The sequence below is a fragment of the Chiloscyllium plagiosum genome, chromosome 14 (genome assembly GCF_004010195.1).
Source record: "Chiloscyllium plagiosum isolate BGI_BamShark_2017 chromosome 14, ASM401019v2, whole genome shotgun sequence".
In the NCBI taxonomy this organism is placed as follows: Eukaryota; Metazoa; Chordata; class Chondrichthyes; order Orectolobiformes; family Hemiscylliidae; genus Chiloscyllium; species Chiloscyllium plagiosum.
In genome coordinates this window covers 9,911,612-9,928,360 of record NC_057723.1, presented here as the reverse complement: position 1 = coordinate 9,928,360, position 16,749 = coordinate 9,911,612, and the positions used below count along the sequence as shown (strand labels likewise).

The window sequence follows — 16,749 nt, the reverse complement described above, 5'->3', positions numbered from 1 at the left end:
ACAAAGGGGAATTTGGATAAACACTTTAAAAATTACTTAAAGAAGCTGTATTGCTTGGCTAAAGCAGGGGCATAAATTCAACTTACAGGAGGACTTCCCAAAGTGGGGGGAGTTGAGACTCCAAGTGGATTGTGAGCTGAGATATTGGGATTATGAGTTCCATGGCTTCTGATGGGCCAAATGGCCTCTTTCTGTGTTGGAAGATTTCACAATTGCTCTGATCTCTCAGATGAACAGCTGGGGAACAGGGTCGTCAACCTCTCCACCTCCAACCCCACCCCTTCAACTCCCAGGACTGTCATGGAATCTTTAATAACAGAAGCTCCTCACCTCAAAGTGAACGACTGAGGGTTAACCTGCTAAAAGATCGTTAATGCTGGTAGAGAGAGGGAACGAGAAAAATGTAGCTTGCAGGGATGGGGCTGTCTCTATTTAAGAGAAATTTGGATGAATGCAGGTATTATGAAAAAGTAATGAGAATTTCCCAGGAGGCTCGCCAGATGGATGGGTTTAAGGGGAAGCTTCTGAGGAAGAAATTAATGAAAGAAACTGCATTTAGGATTCAAAGGAGAGGAGTGGATGCCATAAACATTGGTGTGGACTAGTTACCCAGAATTACCTTGCTATTATCTCTCCACCTATATATCCCATGCCTGTATGCTTCCCTCCACTTCACATGACTGAGGAGCAGTGTTCCAAAACCTTTTGATTTTAAACAAAGTTGTCGGACTATAACCTGGTGTCGTGAGAGTTCTGATGTGGACTAGTTGAACTGGGCAGTCATGTTACTGAAATTGAGGCAGGAAGATGATTGAGAGTAAAGAAAGGTTTCCGTTTGTGAAATCCCCAGTTTGGGAGGAGATGGTTGGAGCTGGAGGTCTAGCCAACCTGGTTATTGGAAAAGATTCTGAGAGAGAGTGTAGAGTGATCAAAGGATTGGAAAGGGGAGAGGTTCGAAGGAAATGAAGATGATTGAGGGTGTAGAGAGAGGCTGATAGAAAGTGCCCCGGGGGTAGGGAGACTGGTGTCTGAACTGCACTCCATTCCCTGCCAGTAGGGAGTGGCTTGGTCTGGCTCTGAGGGTCTCTGAGTCACTTTAATGAGTTGGTGCTTACGATTTATCAATAAATGGAAGGTCAAGGATGAGTTTGCTTCTCCATTAGATGCAAAGAACGTGTATGTGCCGCTCTCACTTTCCTTCAACCGCACCAAGAAGAGAGAACTCTCATAGCTGCAAAACAAGAAAGGGTCACAAGGTCACAGCACTGAATCTTGCCTCTCTTCTATTCCCTCGCCCTCTCCTCCTCCTCCCCTCCTCTCTCCCCTACTTTTAGGCTCCTCCTATTCTGAGCTATGGGGCAACACAACACCCATTCTGGCTCACATTTCAGTCATTGGAGAGTGATCAGGGGCAAGAACTCTATCTGACTGCATCCTTCTCCAGTCTGGAAGTAGTCAGTCTAATGGCAACACACCATTCAAACTGAGATCAGATATCTCAATGTGGACCAAGGAAGGAGCAATAACCCACAGCACCACACCAGTTGACTCCCACAAGCAATGTGGACACTATTTAATCTCTGACACTGTGAGATAGCAGGGTTAATCACTGAGTCTTGGTAGAGCATTGAGGGATAGGCAACAAATTCTGGCCTCGTCAATAACAAGTACATCCCAAGATCGATTAAACTAAATCCTGTTCCACCTTGATTCAAATTCAGAGCTTGACTTACAGTCTCCACTCTTCAGCACAGGCTGGTACTATCTGGCCCATTAGGAACCACCGAGTAGGAGACTTGTCTACAAAATGCCTCACAGCACCAGAGATCCGGGCTCGATTCCACCCTCAGATGACTATCTGTGTGGAGTTTGCACACTCTCCCCCATCCGTGTCTGCATGGGGTTCCTCCAGGTTCCTCCCACAGCCTGAAGATGTGCAAGTTAGTTGGGTTGACTGTGGCTGAATGGTCTCTTCCTGCACTGTAGGGATTCCATGTGTTGGTCATTCAGGTTCCTGAGTTGCCCTCACAAGATAACCAATTACAAAATAGTGGCTCTCACCCACTGGCAACAGGCAATCGATGATTAGAGTAAATAAAAAGTTCAACTGTGTAACTCAGAGGAACCAGGCACCATATGTCTCTTTGTTGTTTTCTGATACAGCTTTAATACCAAACCTCCGGGCTTCCCCAATTGTGCTGTCAGGAGAAAAGATTCTGTCAATGTGACTCCGGGGCAGCCAATGCTACTATGAATCTCCCACTGAGTGTTAGTAGCTCCTTTCAATTCTCACATTGTGTGCCCGAGCTGACCAACATAGAAACAAAGGAGCTGGAAGAGGCCATTCAGCCCTTTGAGCCTACTCCGCCATTCAATGTAATCAAGGCTGATCTTCCAACTCAATCCCCCATCCCCTCTTTCTCCCCTATGACCCCTTTACCTCTAAGAACTAGACCTAGCTCCTTCTTGGAAACATTCAATGTTGTGGCCCCAATTGCTTTCTGTAGCAGAGAGTGCCACAGGCTCCCTACACTCTTGGTGAAGAAATGTCTCCTCATCTCAGTCCTCAATGGCTTTCCCTGTATCCTTCGACTGTGACTCCTGGTTCTGAGCTCCCTGGTCATTAGGAACATCCTTCCTGCATTTACCCTGCTGAGTCCTGGTAGAAGTTTATTACTCCTTATTCTTTGAAACTCCTTACTGATTCATTCTCTCTTCATCAGGAACACCCTTCTGTGTCTACCCTGTTCAAAGCTTATAGGTTTCTATGAGATGAGATCAGTTCTAAGGCCTGATTCGTACTTCAGAGAAGGTCATGGAAATATACATGTTCCAAAATCTCTGAAGATTAACAACTTGGTCTCTCTGACTGGCCTCACAGTTCACCTTGCCTGTCCCCTTGGTCTCAGCATGGAGTGTCAGAAATATACAAGCTGTGAAATGGGGCCAAGGGCCTGGAACTTACCTATTGTGTTTTGCAAGGAATGTTGACTTGTGATCAGCACTATTATTCATAATCTCATATATCCACTCATGCTCCCTTAGTTCAGGGTAGGCTTCAATTCTCACTTGGAGCTGGAGGCAATCCCCAGCATCTGCTTCCAGGACAGTTTCTTGATCAGTAAGTATTTGCACATAACCTTTCTCTGTCAATGCACAAGAAAGAATTGAGTTATTACCTGCAATTGACAGCCCCACACATGTTACTAAACAGTGGCTCAGCGGTTAGTACTGCTGCCTCACAGCACCAGAGACCTGGGCTCAATTCCTACATTGGATAACTGCCTGTGTGGAGTTTGCACATTCTCCCTGTGTCTGCGTAGGTTTCCTCTGGATGCTCTGGTCTCCTCCCACAATCCAAAGATGTGCAGGCATAGTGAATTGGCCGTGCTAAATTGCCCCATAGTGTCAGTCAGGGGTAAATGTAGGCTAGGGGAATGGATCTTGGTGGGTTACTCTTCAGAGGGTCGGTGTGGACTTGTTGGGCCGAAGGGTCTCTAATTGAGTGCATAAATTGTCACAAGCCCATATCTCCAGGGTTCTGTTGCCTTTTCCCCTCAATGTGTTGATAACTTAGTGAATGAGAATTCAAATCCCATGGGCATTTGACCTTTTATAAAAACACAAATTTGAAGATTTGGTTTCAGTTAGGGATGTTAAAGCAAAGCACTTAGAAAATCACAAAGCAAAGAACCAGAGTCAATGTGGTTTTATAAAAGCGGGGTTGTGTTTGATCAAGATCTTTGAGAATGTAACAAGTATTGTGAATAAAGGGAAACCTGTCAATGTACGGTACTTAGATTTCCAGAAAACATTTCACAGCATATCACAGCAAAGATGGTGACACAAACCAGGAGCTCGTGGTATAAGAGGCAACAAATGGGGTTATGTAGAGGATCAGTTTGTTAACAGGAAACAAAGAGTAGGTTCAATTCAGTCATTTTTAGTTTGGCACAAAGCGATGAGTGGAATGCCGCAAGGATAAGTGCTGGGGCTTGATTTATATACAATTTATCACAATGACTGATCGGGCCAAATGTTGCTAAAGTTGCTAATGACTCAAAGACGGGTGTGAAAATAAGTTGTGACGAGCACCTATGTAAAGGACATAGATAGATTAAATGCGGAGGAAAAGGTTTGGCAGATTGAGTGTACTGCAGTGAAGCATTAACATGTCCAATTTGACAGGTAGGAAAAAAAGCATCACCGTGGGCGGCACGGTGGCAAGTGGGCGGCACGGTGGCACAGTGGTTAGCACTGCTGCCTCACAGCGCCAGAGACCCGGGTTCAATTCCCGCCTCAGGCGACTGACTGTGTGGAGTTTGCACGTTCTCCCCGTGTCTGCGTGGGTTTCCTCCAGATGCTCAGGTTTCCTCCCACAGTCCAAAGATGTGCAGGTCAGGTGAATTGGCCATGCTAAATTGCCCGTAGTGTTAGGTAAGGGGTAAATGTAGGTGTATGGGTGGGTTGCGCTTCGGCGGGTCGGTGTGGACTTGTTGGGCCGAAGGGCCTGTTTCCACACTGTAATGTAATCTAATCTAATCTAATGTTCCTTAAATGGAGAGAGATTGCAGTACTCTGTGGTACAGAGGGATCTGTGTATCCTTGTACATGAATCACAGAAGCTTGGTTGCAAGGACAGCAAGTGATAAGGAGGGAAAGTGGAGTATTAGTTATGAAGGGAATGGAAAACACAAGTATGGCAGTTTGGTTATGTTTGTACAGGATAGTGGTGAAACCACGCCTAGAGTACTGAGTGGTGTTTTGGATGTTTTTAACTAAGAAAGGACAAGACTGCATGAGGAAGAGTTCAGCGAATGTTTACTTAACTGATTCCTGACATGGGCTAATTACCCTATGAGGAAAGGTTGGACAGGTTAGACTTGTATCTGATGAAGTTTGTGGTTTTACTATATACTCGTCAATATAGTCCCTGGCACTTTATTCAGCGAGTCGTGAGTTCATGGAATGCACTGCCAGTAGCAGTGGTGGATTCTCCCTCTTTATGGGCATTTAAGCGGGCATTGGATAGGCATATGGAGGATAGTGGGCTACTGTTGGTTAGGTGGGCTTGGATCGGCGCAACATCGAGGGCCAAAGGGCCTGTACTGCGCTGTATTCTTCTATGTTCTATGTTCTATCTATGTTCTAATACTTTTTACTACTTTTTGTTTATTTACTATGCTATGGTTAACTATGTTTTACAAAATGTTAGCTAACATATATCACAAAACTTGATTTCTTGTTGAACGAGATATCTTAAAGTTTATTTACAAAAATGACTACTTACAGGGCTATGAGATCAAAAACCCACGCACATGGAATCACAGAATCCCTACCTGTGGGAGAAGGCCATTTGGCCCATCAATTCCAGACTGACCCTCTGAAGAGCATCCCACCCAGACCCACCTCGCCCCCATCCTGCATTTCCCATGGCTAATCTATCTAACCTGCACATCTTTGGACTGTGGGTGGAAACCAGAGCACCTGGAGGAGACCCACACAGATGCAGGGCGAATGTGCAAACTCCACAAAGACAGTCACTCAAGGCTGGAATCGAACCCGGGTCCCTGGCACTGTCCACCCCAGCATAACATAGTACAAGTTCTAACCCTCCTGACACTATTCTACATTACACAAACATAACTGACTGAATCCATTGACTCCATTGTACCAAGACTGATCTTGAAGCAGATACCTTTATACCAGAACATCACATGTTGTAACATCGTAAAGGTACATGCCTGTCTAGTCTGGAATCAATGCCATACAAACCCAATGACATTTTGGAACAATGACAGTCAATTTGCTGAAACATGGAATAGTGTAGGATAGATAGGCTTAAGATTGGTTCCTCAGGCCAGTGCAACATAGAGGGCCAATGGCCCTGTAATGTTCTATGTTCCACACAAAATCCTGTTGAGGTTTTAACAGGGCTGTAGCAAAAGTATTTTCCCTTTGTGGGAGAGACTGGAACAGGTGGACACAGGTTAAAGTTAAGGGATTTTCCACTGAAGATGGAGAGAAGAAGACATTGTTTCTCTCCGAGTATCATGGGTGAGGTACGGTCACTGCATGTTTTTCGGGCAGAGATTGATCGAGCCTTGACTAACAAGAGTAAAAGGGTATTGAGGGCCAGCAGAAAAGAGGAATTAAGACCACAATCAGATCATGATCTCAGTGACAAGCAGTTGCAGGGCTAGCTGGCCGACTGGCCTCATCTTGCACTATGTTTGAAAATTCATATCATTATGAAATGCCCAGGTTGTTGTAATAACACAACTGTGTGCACCCATTATGTACAATGTTCCAGATGGCACTAGTCTAACACTATGATAACAGTATCTTAACAGCTGAGAGAGTGTCATAAATTCCATTGGCGACTCTGATACATTAAAAAGATAACTGGAAATCTGAATGGTGATTTTACGACCTCAGATTGGATGGGAATGACAATTCAAAGCTAACTGTTGAATCAAGATTGTGTGATCTATTGAAAGAATGCTTTCATCTCAATTCCCAGGTTAGCCCAATGCTGGCAAAGCTGTTGGTCACATTGCGAACACCCCACCACCACCACCCCCACCCAGCGAATGCAGCTCAATCTAACACCCAGGAGGGAAATCACCCTAAAGCTAACTTTAACCTCAGTCCTAAACTTAACCTTAAACCAAATCCCAACCTTAACTTCAACCTTTACTTCAACCCTAACCACAATACTTAACTTTAGCCCTAACCCCAATACTTAACTTCAGCCCTAACCCCAATACTTAGCTTCAAGCCTAATTCCAATTCTTAACTTCAACCCTTATCCCAAACCCTAACACCAAGCTTAACCTCAACCTTGATTTCAACCCTAACCCCCAAACTTAGTCCCAAATATACCTCTAATCAACATTCAAACACTTTAGTTTCCAACTCACCCCAGTGGATGGTTCAAGAATCTAATCCTAGTTTTGCACTAATCCTGAACCAAATCCTTAAACGTAAATCATAAAATCTCAATTTAGAAATCTGAGACTAGAGTTTTTTTTGAAAGGCCTGACAGCGTAAAAGACTTCGCCCAAGCCCAGACCCTAAAACTACCCACTTCTGGTGAGCTGTAGATACACTCCAATCCCAACTGCTAACAATAAAACCCAATCCCCATACGTCAAGACATACATGGAGCCCACCTTGAGCAAACAAAACTATATCCTAAACCGGGATTAACATAAGTGGAGTGCAGGAAGAAAACAACAGAAAGAGAGGCCGTGGGGTAAACATCAAGGCCTAACCACACTGAGAAAGTCCATCTCTGGGACAAGGAAGCTCTCCTGCCTGAGGCATCAGCTCCATCTCTAAACCTGACTCTTCAATGACACTGATTCAAGCCTGTTGGGATAATGCTTTCAAACTGCAGATTGGGAGAGAGGTCAGAAGAGGTTTGAAGTTGTATTTTCTTTGGGTAACAAGCATATTCACACTCATAGACGCATAGAATCTTTCTGAATCGAAGGAGGCCATTTGGCCCATTGTGCTTTTGCCAGCTCTTTGAAAATGTAATTCAATTAGTTCCACACTCTTATTCATTCACGAAGGCTCTTCCTTTACAAGAATTTATCTATTGCCCTCATTAAAGATACCATAGAATCTGCTTCCATCGTCCATCTGGATCTTTCACATCAGATCCTAAAACCCTGCTGCAAAAAGGTGCTGTATTTCTTCAAGCCTCTTTGGTTCTGTTGCCAGTCATCACTTTGCTCTGTTTCCTCTGGTTGCTGACTCTCCCACCACTGGAAGCAATTTCTGTTCATGAAACCCTTCCTAATTTTGAAATCTTCTGTCAACCCTCCACTCGATCACCTGCTCTAAGGAAAATGACCCCAGCCCTGTTACAACGTTAACATTGCAAAGAGAATGGAGAGAAGATTTGGCAAACTTTTTCCATTTTAGAAGATGATGGAAGGAAGGGTTTGGGCCAGGATTGTACTTTAGCACCACCTCTAAACATGTCACTGGCTACACCTCACAGCCCACCCTCTGGAGACATAGCCTTACCAACAACCCACAGCATTGTTGCAGCACTTAGTGTCTCATTCTGCTCTTTCACAACGCAGGTGAAATTTCCCGAATCACTTCCATTCACAGCGTTGATGCGCAGTGTTGCTATCTTTGTGTATAGATGATCGTATTTCCGGGAGTAGGAGACAACGACAGGCTGGAGGGAGAAAAAAATAAAACTCATTGCAAATGGTTTTTAAATGTCCCCTGAATTCCTTTGGGAGGACAGTGATCCACCATTCAGGCCATTAGAACAGCTTCTAACACAGCCCACGTATTTCCAAACTGAATTTGGAAACTACTCACCCATTTAATCTCCTTCCATGGACAACATATAGAGACATAGAGTCATAGAGATGTACAGCATGGAAGCAGACCCTTCGGTCCAACCTGTCAATGCTGACCAATTATCCCAACTCAATCTAGTCCCATCTGCCAGTACCCAGCCCATATCCCTCCAAACCCATCCTATTCATATACCCATCCAAATGCCTTTTAAATGTTGTAATTGTACCAACCTCCACCACTTCCTCTGGCAGCACATTCCCTACATGTACCACCCTCTGTGAGAAAAAGTTGCCCGTAGGTCCCTTTTATATCTTTCCCCTCTCGATATATTCTACTAACCACCCAGTGTTGGCATTTATTTTGAGAGGACTTCAATATAAAAACAGAGAAACTCTATAAGGGTCTGGTCAGACCACATTTGGAGTATTGTGCACAGTTCTGGGCCCCATATCTCAGGAAGGATGTACTGACCCTGGAGCGGGTTCAGAGGAGGTTCACAAGAACGGTCCCAGGAATGAAAAGCTTAACATATGAGGATCGCTTAAGGACTCTGGATTTATACTCGATGGAGGTTGGAAGGATGAGGGGGGATCTAATTGAAACTTACAGAATACTGAATTGCGTGGACAGAGTGGATGTTGGGAAAATGTTTCCATTGGTAGGAGAGACTAGGGCCAGAGGGCACAGCCCTAGAGTAAGGGGGAGGCCTTTTAGAATGGAGATAAGGAGAAACTTCTTCAGCTAGAGAGTCATGAATCTATCAAATTCATTGCCACAGAAGGCTGTGGAGGGCAGGTGATTGAGTATACTTAAGACGGAGATAGATAGGTTCTTGACTAACAAGGGGATCGAGGATTATGGGGAGAAAGCGGGAGAAAAGAGTTGAGAAACTCATCAGACATAATTGAATGGTGGACCAGACTCATTGGCTGAATGGCCTAATTTCTGCTCCTAAGTCTTATGGTTTTATGTCTTATGGTCTAGCATCTTAAAGAAAACAGTGCAGGAGCATCCACTGACAGGTTCAAGCTCTGCCCTATTCTGAGGCAGATTAGAAACAATTTGAAGAGAGGATTTAATTTCTATTTTACAGGAAAGGTGGTGGCATAACAGTCATGTCACTGCCTAGTAATCCGGAGATCCAGGTTATAATCCTGAGGATGTGGGTTCAGATCCCATCACAGCAGCTGGTAGAAGGTTAATCCCATCTGGAATTTTACGAGCCCTAATGACACAAGGGTAGTGTCCCGATCTCTGACTGAGGACACCACAATTCAAGTCCCACCTGCCCCAAAAATGTCTCTGAATGGGTTGATTAGAAAATATGTCGAAGAGTGTGGTGCTGGAAAAGCACAGCAGGTTAGGCAGCATCTGAGGAGCAGGCGAGTCAACGTGTCAAGCATAAGAAACTTCATCAGGATTCCTGATGAAGGGCTGTTGGGTGAAATGTCGATTCTCCTGCTCCTTAGATGCTGCCTGACCTGCTGTGCTTTCCAGCACCACACTCTCGACTCTGATCTCCAGCATCCACAGTCCTCACTTTCTCCCAGCTGATCAGAAAATATCTCAGTCTGGAATTGAAAGTTGGCTTCTCATTGATGGTGAACATGAAGCTACCATGAATTGCCATCTAGTTCATTAAAATGCAGAATTATTCACTAAACAAGCATTAGTTTGCCAAAATTACCCAGCTTGATCCACAGTAATGTGTTCTATTACCCTCTGAGGTAGCATAGCCAGCCACTCAGTTCAAAGGCAATTAGGGGGGGATGGCTAAGAACTGTATGCCCTGCAGGGACACACACATCCCATAAAGGAATACAGAAGATGCATTCTAATTGCTGGAATCTGAGACAAATTTCACCCAAATAGTGCCTTCAGAAATGGTCAATGTGGGGGCGGGGCTTGGATCAGGATTCTGAGGTTAATGTTGTGTGCCTTTCCCAACACTGTGTTGTACCAGGAAAAGAAACCAGATGTTGACTAGGATCTGTTGAAGGCTCACTCAACCCGAAACCTTAAATCTGATTTCCCTTCATGAGGCACAGTGCCTCAGTGGTTAGCGCTGCTACCTCACGACGCCAGGGATCAGGGTTCGATGTCTGTGTGGAGTTTGCATTTTGTCCCCGTATCTGGGTGCTCCAGTTTCCTCCCAAGGTTCAACAAGTTGTAGGTTGGCTGGATTGGCCATGCTACATTGACCGTAGAGTCCAGGAATGTTTAGGTTAGGTGGCTTAAGGGAAATACAGTGTTACACAGACAAGGTAGAGGTCGGGGTTCTCTTCAGATGGCTGGTATGGACTTGATGGGCTGAATGGCTTCCACACTGTCGGGATTCTATGATGGTGATGCTGCCAGACCTGCTGAGCTTTTCCAGCAACTTCTGTTTTCGGTTTCGGTTTCCAGGCATCAGCAGTTCTTTCAGTTTTTATTGACTAGGGTTGAGCTGGAAAGGGGTAGGATGTTGGAATGAAAGTTTTTGGCCTGTCATTACTACTTTAATACAGGAGCCAAGGCATGATTATTCAATCTGGCAACTCAATTAAATAGAAATAGAAACTTAGCAATAGAAATAGGCCATTCAGCTCTTTGATCTTGCTACGCCTTTCTGGGTGATCACCCAAATTGAATGACAGCAACAGAGACAGAAATTGCTGGAAAAATTCAGCAGGTCCAGCAGCATCTGGGGGAAGAAAGCAGAGTTAAAGTTTCAAGTCCAGTAAGTCTTCATCAGGACCAATAGTATCTCAGAAAAAGTGATAGTTTTACTTGACCCAAAAACTGCTTGAATCCATGTAAGATTCTGTAAATTCATTTTTTTTAGATTAGAATCAGTCTAAACATTATGGAACAGACAGTATCACACAGGGGAACTCACACTTTCAATACATTATGTGGGCTGACAGACACCAATTGTTAAAATTCACTTGAGAATATAACTTTTTAAAAGACGTTTTGCAATTTACATATGAAAGAACTGAAACCAACATAGCCATTCTGACAAATAAGAGACTGAACAAACAATCCAGGTCGTTTTCAATATATAATTTCAGTTACATCACACAGTAAACTTTTGCTATAAATTCTATGTTTTACAATCTTATGCTCCACAACCACCTGATGAAGGAGCAGCGCTCCAAAAGCTAGTGCTTCCAATCAAACCTGTTGGGTTGGTGGCCTGTGACCAGTGGAGTGCCACAAGGATCAGTGCTGGATCCTCTACTTTTTGTCATTTCCATAAATGATTTGGATGCAAACTTAAGAGGTACAGTTAGCAAATTTGCAGATGACACCAAAATTGGCGGTGTAGTGGACAGCGAAGAGGGTTACCTCAGATTACAACAGGATATTGACCAGATGGGCCAATGGGCTGAGAAGTGGCAGATGGAGTTTAATTCAGATAAATGTGAGGTGCTGCATTTTGGGAAAGCAAATCTTAGCAGGACTTATACACTTAATGGTAAGGTCCTAGGGAGTGTTGCTGAACAAAGAGACCTTGGAGTGCAGGTTCATTGCTCCTTGAAAGTGGAGTCACGTGTAGATGGGATAGTGAAAAAGGCATTTGGTATGCTTTCTTTTATGGGTCAGAGTGTTGAGTACAGGAATTGGGAGGTCATGTTGTGGCTGTACAGGACATTGGTAAGGCCACTGTTGGAATATTGCATGCAATTCTGGTCTCCTTCCTATTGGAAGCATGTTGTGAAACTTGAAGGGGTTCAGAAAAGATTTACAAGGATGTTCCAGGATTGGAGGATTTGAGCTACAGGGAGAGGCTGAACAGGCTGGGGCTGTTTTCCCTAGAGCAATGAAGGCTGAGGGGTGACCTTATAGAGGTTTACAAAATCATGGGATAAATAGGCAAGGTCTTTTCCCTGGGGTGGGAGAGTCCAGAACTAGAGGGCATAGGTTTAGGGTGAGAGGGGAAAGATATAAAAGAGACCTAAGGGGCAACTTTTTCACACAGGGTGGTATGTGTATGGAATGAGCTGCCAGAGGAAGTGGTGGAGGCTGGTACAATTGCAACATTTAAGAGGCATTTGGATGTGTATATGAATAGGAAGGGTTTGGAGGGATATGGGCCGGGTGCTGGCAGTTGAGTTGAGATATCTGGTCAGCATGGACGATTTGGACCGAAGGTCAGTTTCCGTGCTGTACATCTCTATGACTCTATGACTATAATCTGGTGAAAGTGAGGACTGCAGATGCTGGATATCAGAGTCAAGATTAGAGTGGTGCTGGAAAAGCACAGCAGGTCAGGCAGCATCCAAGGAGCAGGGAAATCAACGTTTCGGGCAAAAGCCCTCCATCAGGAATAAGGTGCTGTGTGATGTTTAACTTTGAACACCCCAGTCCAACACCGGCATCTCCAAATCATGATAGGCTTGCTGAAGCCAAAGGGTGTTGGGTAGGAGATTACCTCAGCTTTCTCTCTACAAGTGCTGCCTGATCTATTGGGTTTCTCCAGCAATTTCTGTTTTTGTTTCAGATCTCCAGCATCTGCAGTTACTTGTTTTATCTGAATGAAGGCAAGTTTTAATGAAAATGAAATAGGAGAGCTAAGAAAATTGCAGACTTACAAAGTGCTGTGGGTGGATCCATTGCACCTTCAGATGCAAAGTTTCAGCCTGTCCAATGCAGTCAACGGAATAGCTCTCACCTTGCAGTCTCACCTGCTCCCTGGTGTCCAGTTGAAGCTGCAACACTGAAAGTGAACAAAGCTCCATTTCAAAACCATCCATGGATTTCTCCATCAACTCCTTTGTAGTAAAAGGTTTGAAACAAGGGAGACATTTGTTAGGGAGCACAGTCTATGGCACAAACCTATGTGTGGCGTCTTTTAACATGGGAAAGTTGACGTCCTGCAGTTGCTACGTAGTCTTTTGGCATGGAGGGGCTGATCTCCTACAGTTTCTACGTGGTGGTGGATGACTCCCCCATTCTGACATCAGAATATGGGAAGGATTAAAGCAGGAATCTTCCTTGTCTCGGTGTGGGTTTCCTCCAGGTGCTCTGGTTTCCTCCCACAGTCCAAAAATGGGCAGGTTAAGTGGATTGGCCATGCTAAATTGCCCATAGTGTCCAGAGATGTGTAATTTAGGTGGTTTAGCCAGAGGAAATGCAGGAATATGGGCTTAGGGTAGGGGGATGGGTCTGGATGGGATGCTGTTTGGAGGGTTACTGTGGAGTCAATGGGTCACATGGTCTGCTTCCACATTAGAGGGATTCTATGATTCTATGACAGGCAGGATCACCCAGGACATTAACGATACACTTAGCATATAATCCAAACCCCAAAGTCATCCACTCAAAATCAAAAGATCTAGAAGGATGATGTTGGGGGACTTGCTTTTCTCTCAGGGCATCTGGAACACTTTCCCTGAAAGGGTGGCAGATGATGATTCTATAAGTAATTTCAAAATGGAGTTGGATCTGAAAATTTAGAATTTACAGGTAATCTTGGTCAAAAAGCATGGTGGGGACGAAGTGCAATTGCTGTTTCCAAGTCCCAGCAGAAGCACAATGGGCTGAATGGCCACTTCCTTCATTGTAGGTGGTGATGATGATACTGTGTCTCTGACATTTGAGTGAATCAATTGCTGACTTGTTAATGTGTGGAGGTTATGCAAACTGGAAACAAATTTAACAATGATTTACTTTGGAGAACTAAAATTTCTCGGATTGGTTCGCATTCTAAATCTGCAACGACATTAAACAACCCATAAGCACATGACCATAAGATGTAGGCCATTCTGCCCATCATTCACTGAGATAATGGCACACCTGATAATCCTCAACTCCACTTTCCTACTTTATCCCTATGTTCGATTCCTTTACTGACTAACCTTGTAACAGTGATCCCAAACATAGGCCACATTTGTATAAACCACTGTGAGTTCAGGATATGAGAAAAGCTTTAAAAGTGAATTCAAACAAAACTTTCCTATCAGCTTGCCGGCAAAATGGGTGATTTCCAGCTTTTCGCTGCCCAGTACATGATGCACGCCTGTCTCCATGACTTCCCCAAAGAAAGCCTTATATGCCTGTGGCCTTAATAAATTCTTCCTTCCAGATCCCAGCTTTAAATAATGGATCTCTACCTCTGATGATACCATAATAATGTGTTAGGACCTTGTGAAGTGGAGATTGACATTGACAGGTCCTCTCAAGTCTACGTGACATGGTTTGTATATAGCTAAATTGTTTAATTATTTATTTCTGGGATGTCAGTGTTGTTGGTGAGATCAGCATTCAAAAGGAGGCAACTCTGGCCTTTGAGCCTGTCACAGTACTGAAGGCAACTGTGCTATTGTTACTCATTGTAACGGAATCCAGGGAACATAGATCAGGGTGATATCCTCACTAAGTAAAACCACAGCAGATGCCTTCAGCAGGGTACACTGGAAAGTGAACTCATTCCATTTCAACACTGACCAAATCAAATAGAGACAATTGCACGCACACATATGCACACAAACGCACAGGCATAACACATAGCCAATGCCATTCTCTATCAAGTTAAGACAGAAGGGGAACTGAAAGTCATTGCATCCAAATAAGCTGGCAATATACAACAATGTGCCAAGAGCTGCAATCCAAAAGAAAAGTCAAGGAAAAGCTAATGTTGTGACAAACTTGAACCAGAAAGGCACGTCTAAAAAAACTTGCAATTTCAATTCTCATTTCTGAATCCCACTTCTGCTTCTGTACTCCAACTTCCAGATTACGTAAGTTTTCCTGGACCCACAGCCAGGGTCTTGCTTCATCAGTACATCTGCCCTTGACAGGGACTCTGAGGTATCTAAAGACAAGAGGCCACTTCTGGGGAGTGCAACCTTTGGGTTTTTTTGCATTTGCAACATAAGCAGAATCTGATAGGAACCTGGAAGTGGTTTGGCAGCTTTGGGGAAGGAGATGAACGTAGGTCAGCATCAAGAGTCACTACCCTCACCCAGTACCTAAATAATTCAGGAAGATAGCTCCTGCACATTAGGGAGATTTAACTGAGAGGAAATGGAGTCTTTGGGAGATTCCTACAATGATGTCAAATTACCTGTTTGTGACTTTATTAGAATCCAAATGAACACATGGCCTGACCTACTTAGATGAAATCGTAAATACGATTTCAATAAACAAACTCCCTAAGTATTAGTGGGCTCTGCCCTTTTCTCATCCCTATCCAATCAAAGCTCATGATAATGTCTGACATAAAATTTTTAAGAAACTTGATGAATGATTAATTGGGGGAAATCATTCAAAAATGGATATGTAAATGGCCAATGGCATTGAATATAAATAAGTCTGAAAAGCCATACTTTGGAAAGAAAACTACAGAATCCAATTACTCCTTGAAAAATAAATGTCCAAATGGGTGATTGGACCAGAGAGATCTGAGGAGACAGATATACAAATCGTGAAAAGGAATAATGCATGTTAAGAATGATAGAGATGCATTTCCAGAGGGATAGAATTGAGATATTGACTTTTTTTTTAAAGCCAGCATGGTTAGTTCACCCATGAAGTACTGTGAACAGTTCTTGCCTCTGTATCGTCAAGAGTTATGCAAAGGTGCTAGAGAACGTTTAAAAATATTGAAGAGAATTATATCAGAACTGAGAGGATACAGCCATTAGCAAAGACTGGACAGGCTAAAGTTCTTTATTCTGAAATAAACAGAAGGCTGACGGCCACTGATTGGTCTGATAGTGGTTAATAGGGTAGGTTTTTTTTTTAAATTCACTCATGGGATGTGGGTGTCTCTGGCTAGGCCAACATTTATTGCCCGTCCCTAACTGCCCTCAGAGAAGTTAAGAGTCACCCACATTGCTGTGGATCTGCAGTCATATATAGACTAGACTAGATAAGGATGGCAGTTTCCTTCTCTAATGGACATGAGTGAACTGGATGGGTTTTTCCAACAATTGACAATGGTTTCATAGTCATCACTAAACTCTTCATTGCAGATTCTTTCCATTAGCAGCTAATGGATAAAGGATAAGACAGAGCTGGGGGACTTTATTCATAACATAAAGACTGGCATAAACCTGTTGGGATGAATGGACTGCTTGTGAACTGTGGATACTTTGAAATTTTATATTAAGAGAAGTTTTTGTGGTGACAGAAAGCATGTATCCACAAAAACAGGTACAGACCTAACCTAATGGCCATAGGTAGGGAGTCAGGTGCTGACCAGACCAGGTGAGTACTGCTAAACAGGTTGGAATTCTACTCACTGGACTGTAGAAGAATGTGAGGCGATATCATTAAAATAAAAATGATTCTTAAGGGGCTTGACAGGGTCAGTGCTGAGAGAATGTTTCCCCTCATGGGAGAGTCCAGGACCAGAGGGTACAATCTCAGAATTAAAAGGAGCAGGTTAGGGGAGGCGATGGCCTAGTGGTATCGCTACTCAGCTATTAA

At 43.8% G+C, this 16,749-nt stretch overlaps 1 protein-coding gene across 1 annotated transcript in view; it reads right to left on the bottom strand.

Annotated features, from left to right (window-relative positions):
- Positions 1-16,749, bottom strand: part of LOC122556473 (mast/stem cell growth factor receptor Kit-like) — a 61,532-nt gene that overhangs the window by 23,684 nt on the left and 21,099 nt on the right. Inside the window, exons 2-5 of the mRNA XM_043703138.1 lie at positions 12,909-13,033; positions 8,041-8,200; positions 2,966-3,146; positions 1,116-1,231 (exon numbers count right to left, since the gene is read on the bottom strand). Of these exons, the coding sequence (XP_043559073.1) occupies positions 1,116-1,231; positions 2,966-3,146; positions 8,041-8,200; positions 12,909-13,033 (582 nt within the window). The remainder of the gene's footprint in view (positions 1-1,115; positions 1,232-2,965; positions 3,147-8,040; positions 8,201-12,908; positions 13,034-16,749) is intronic.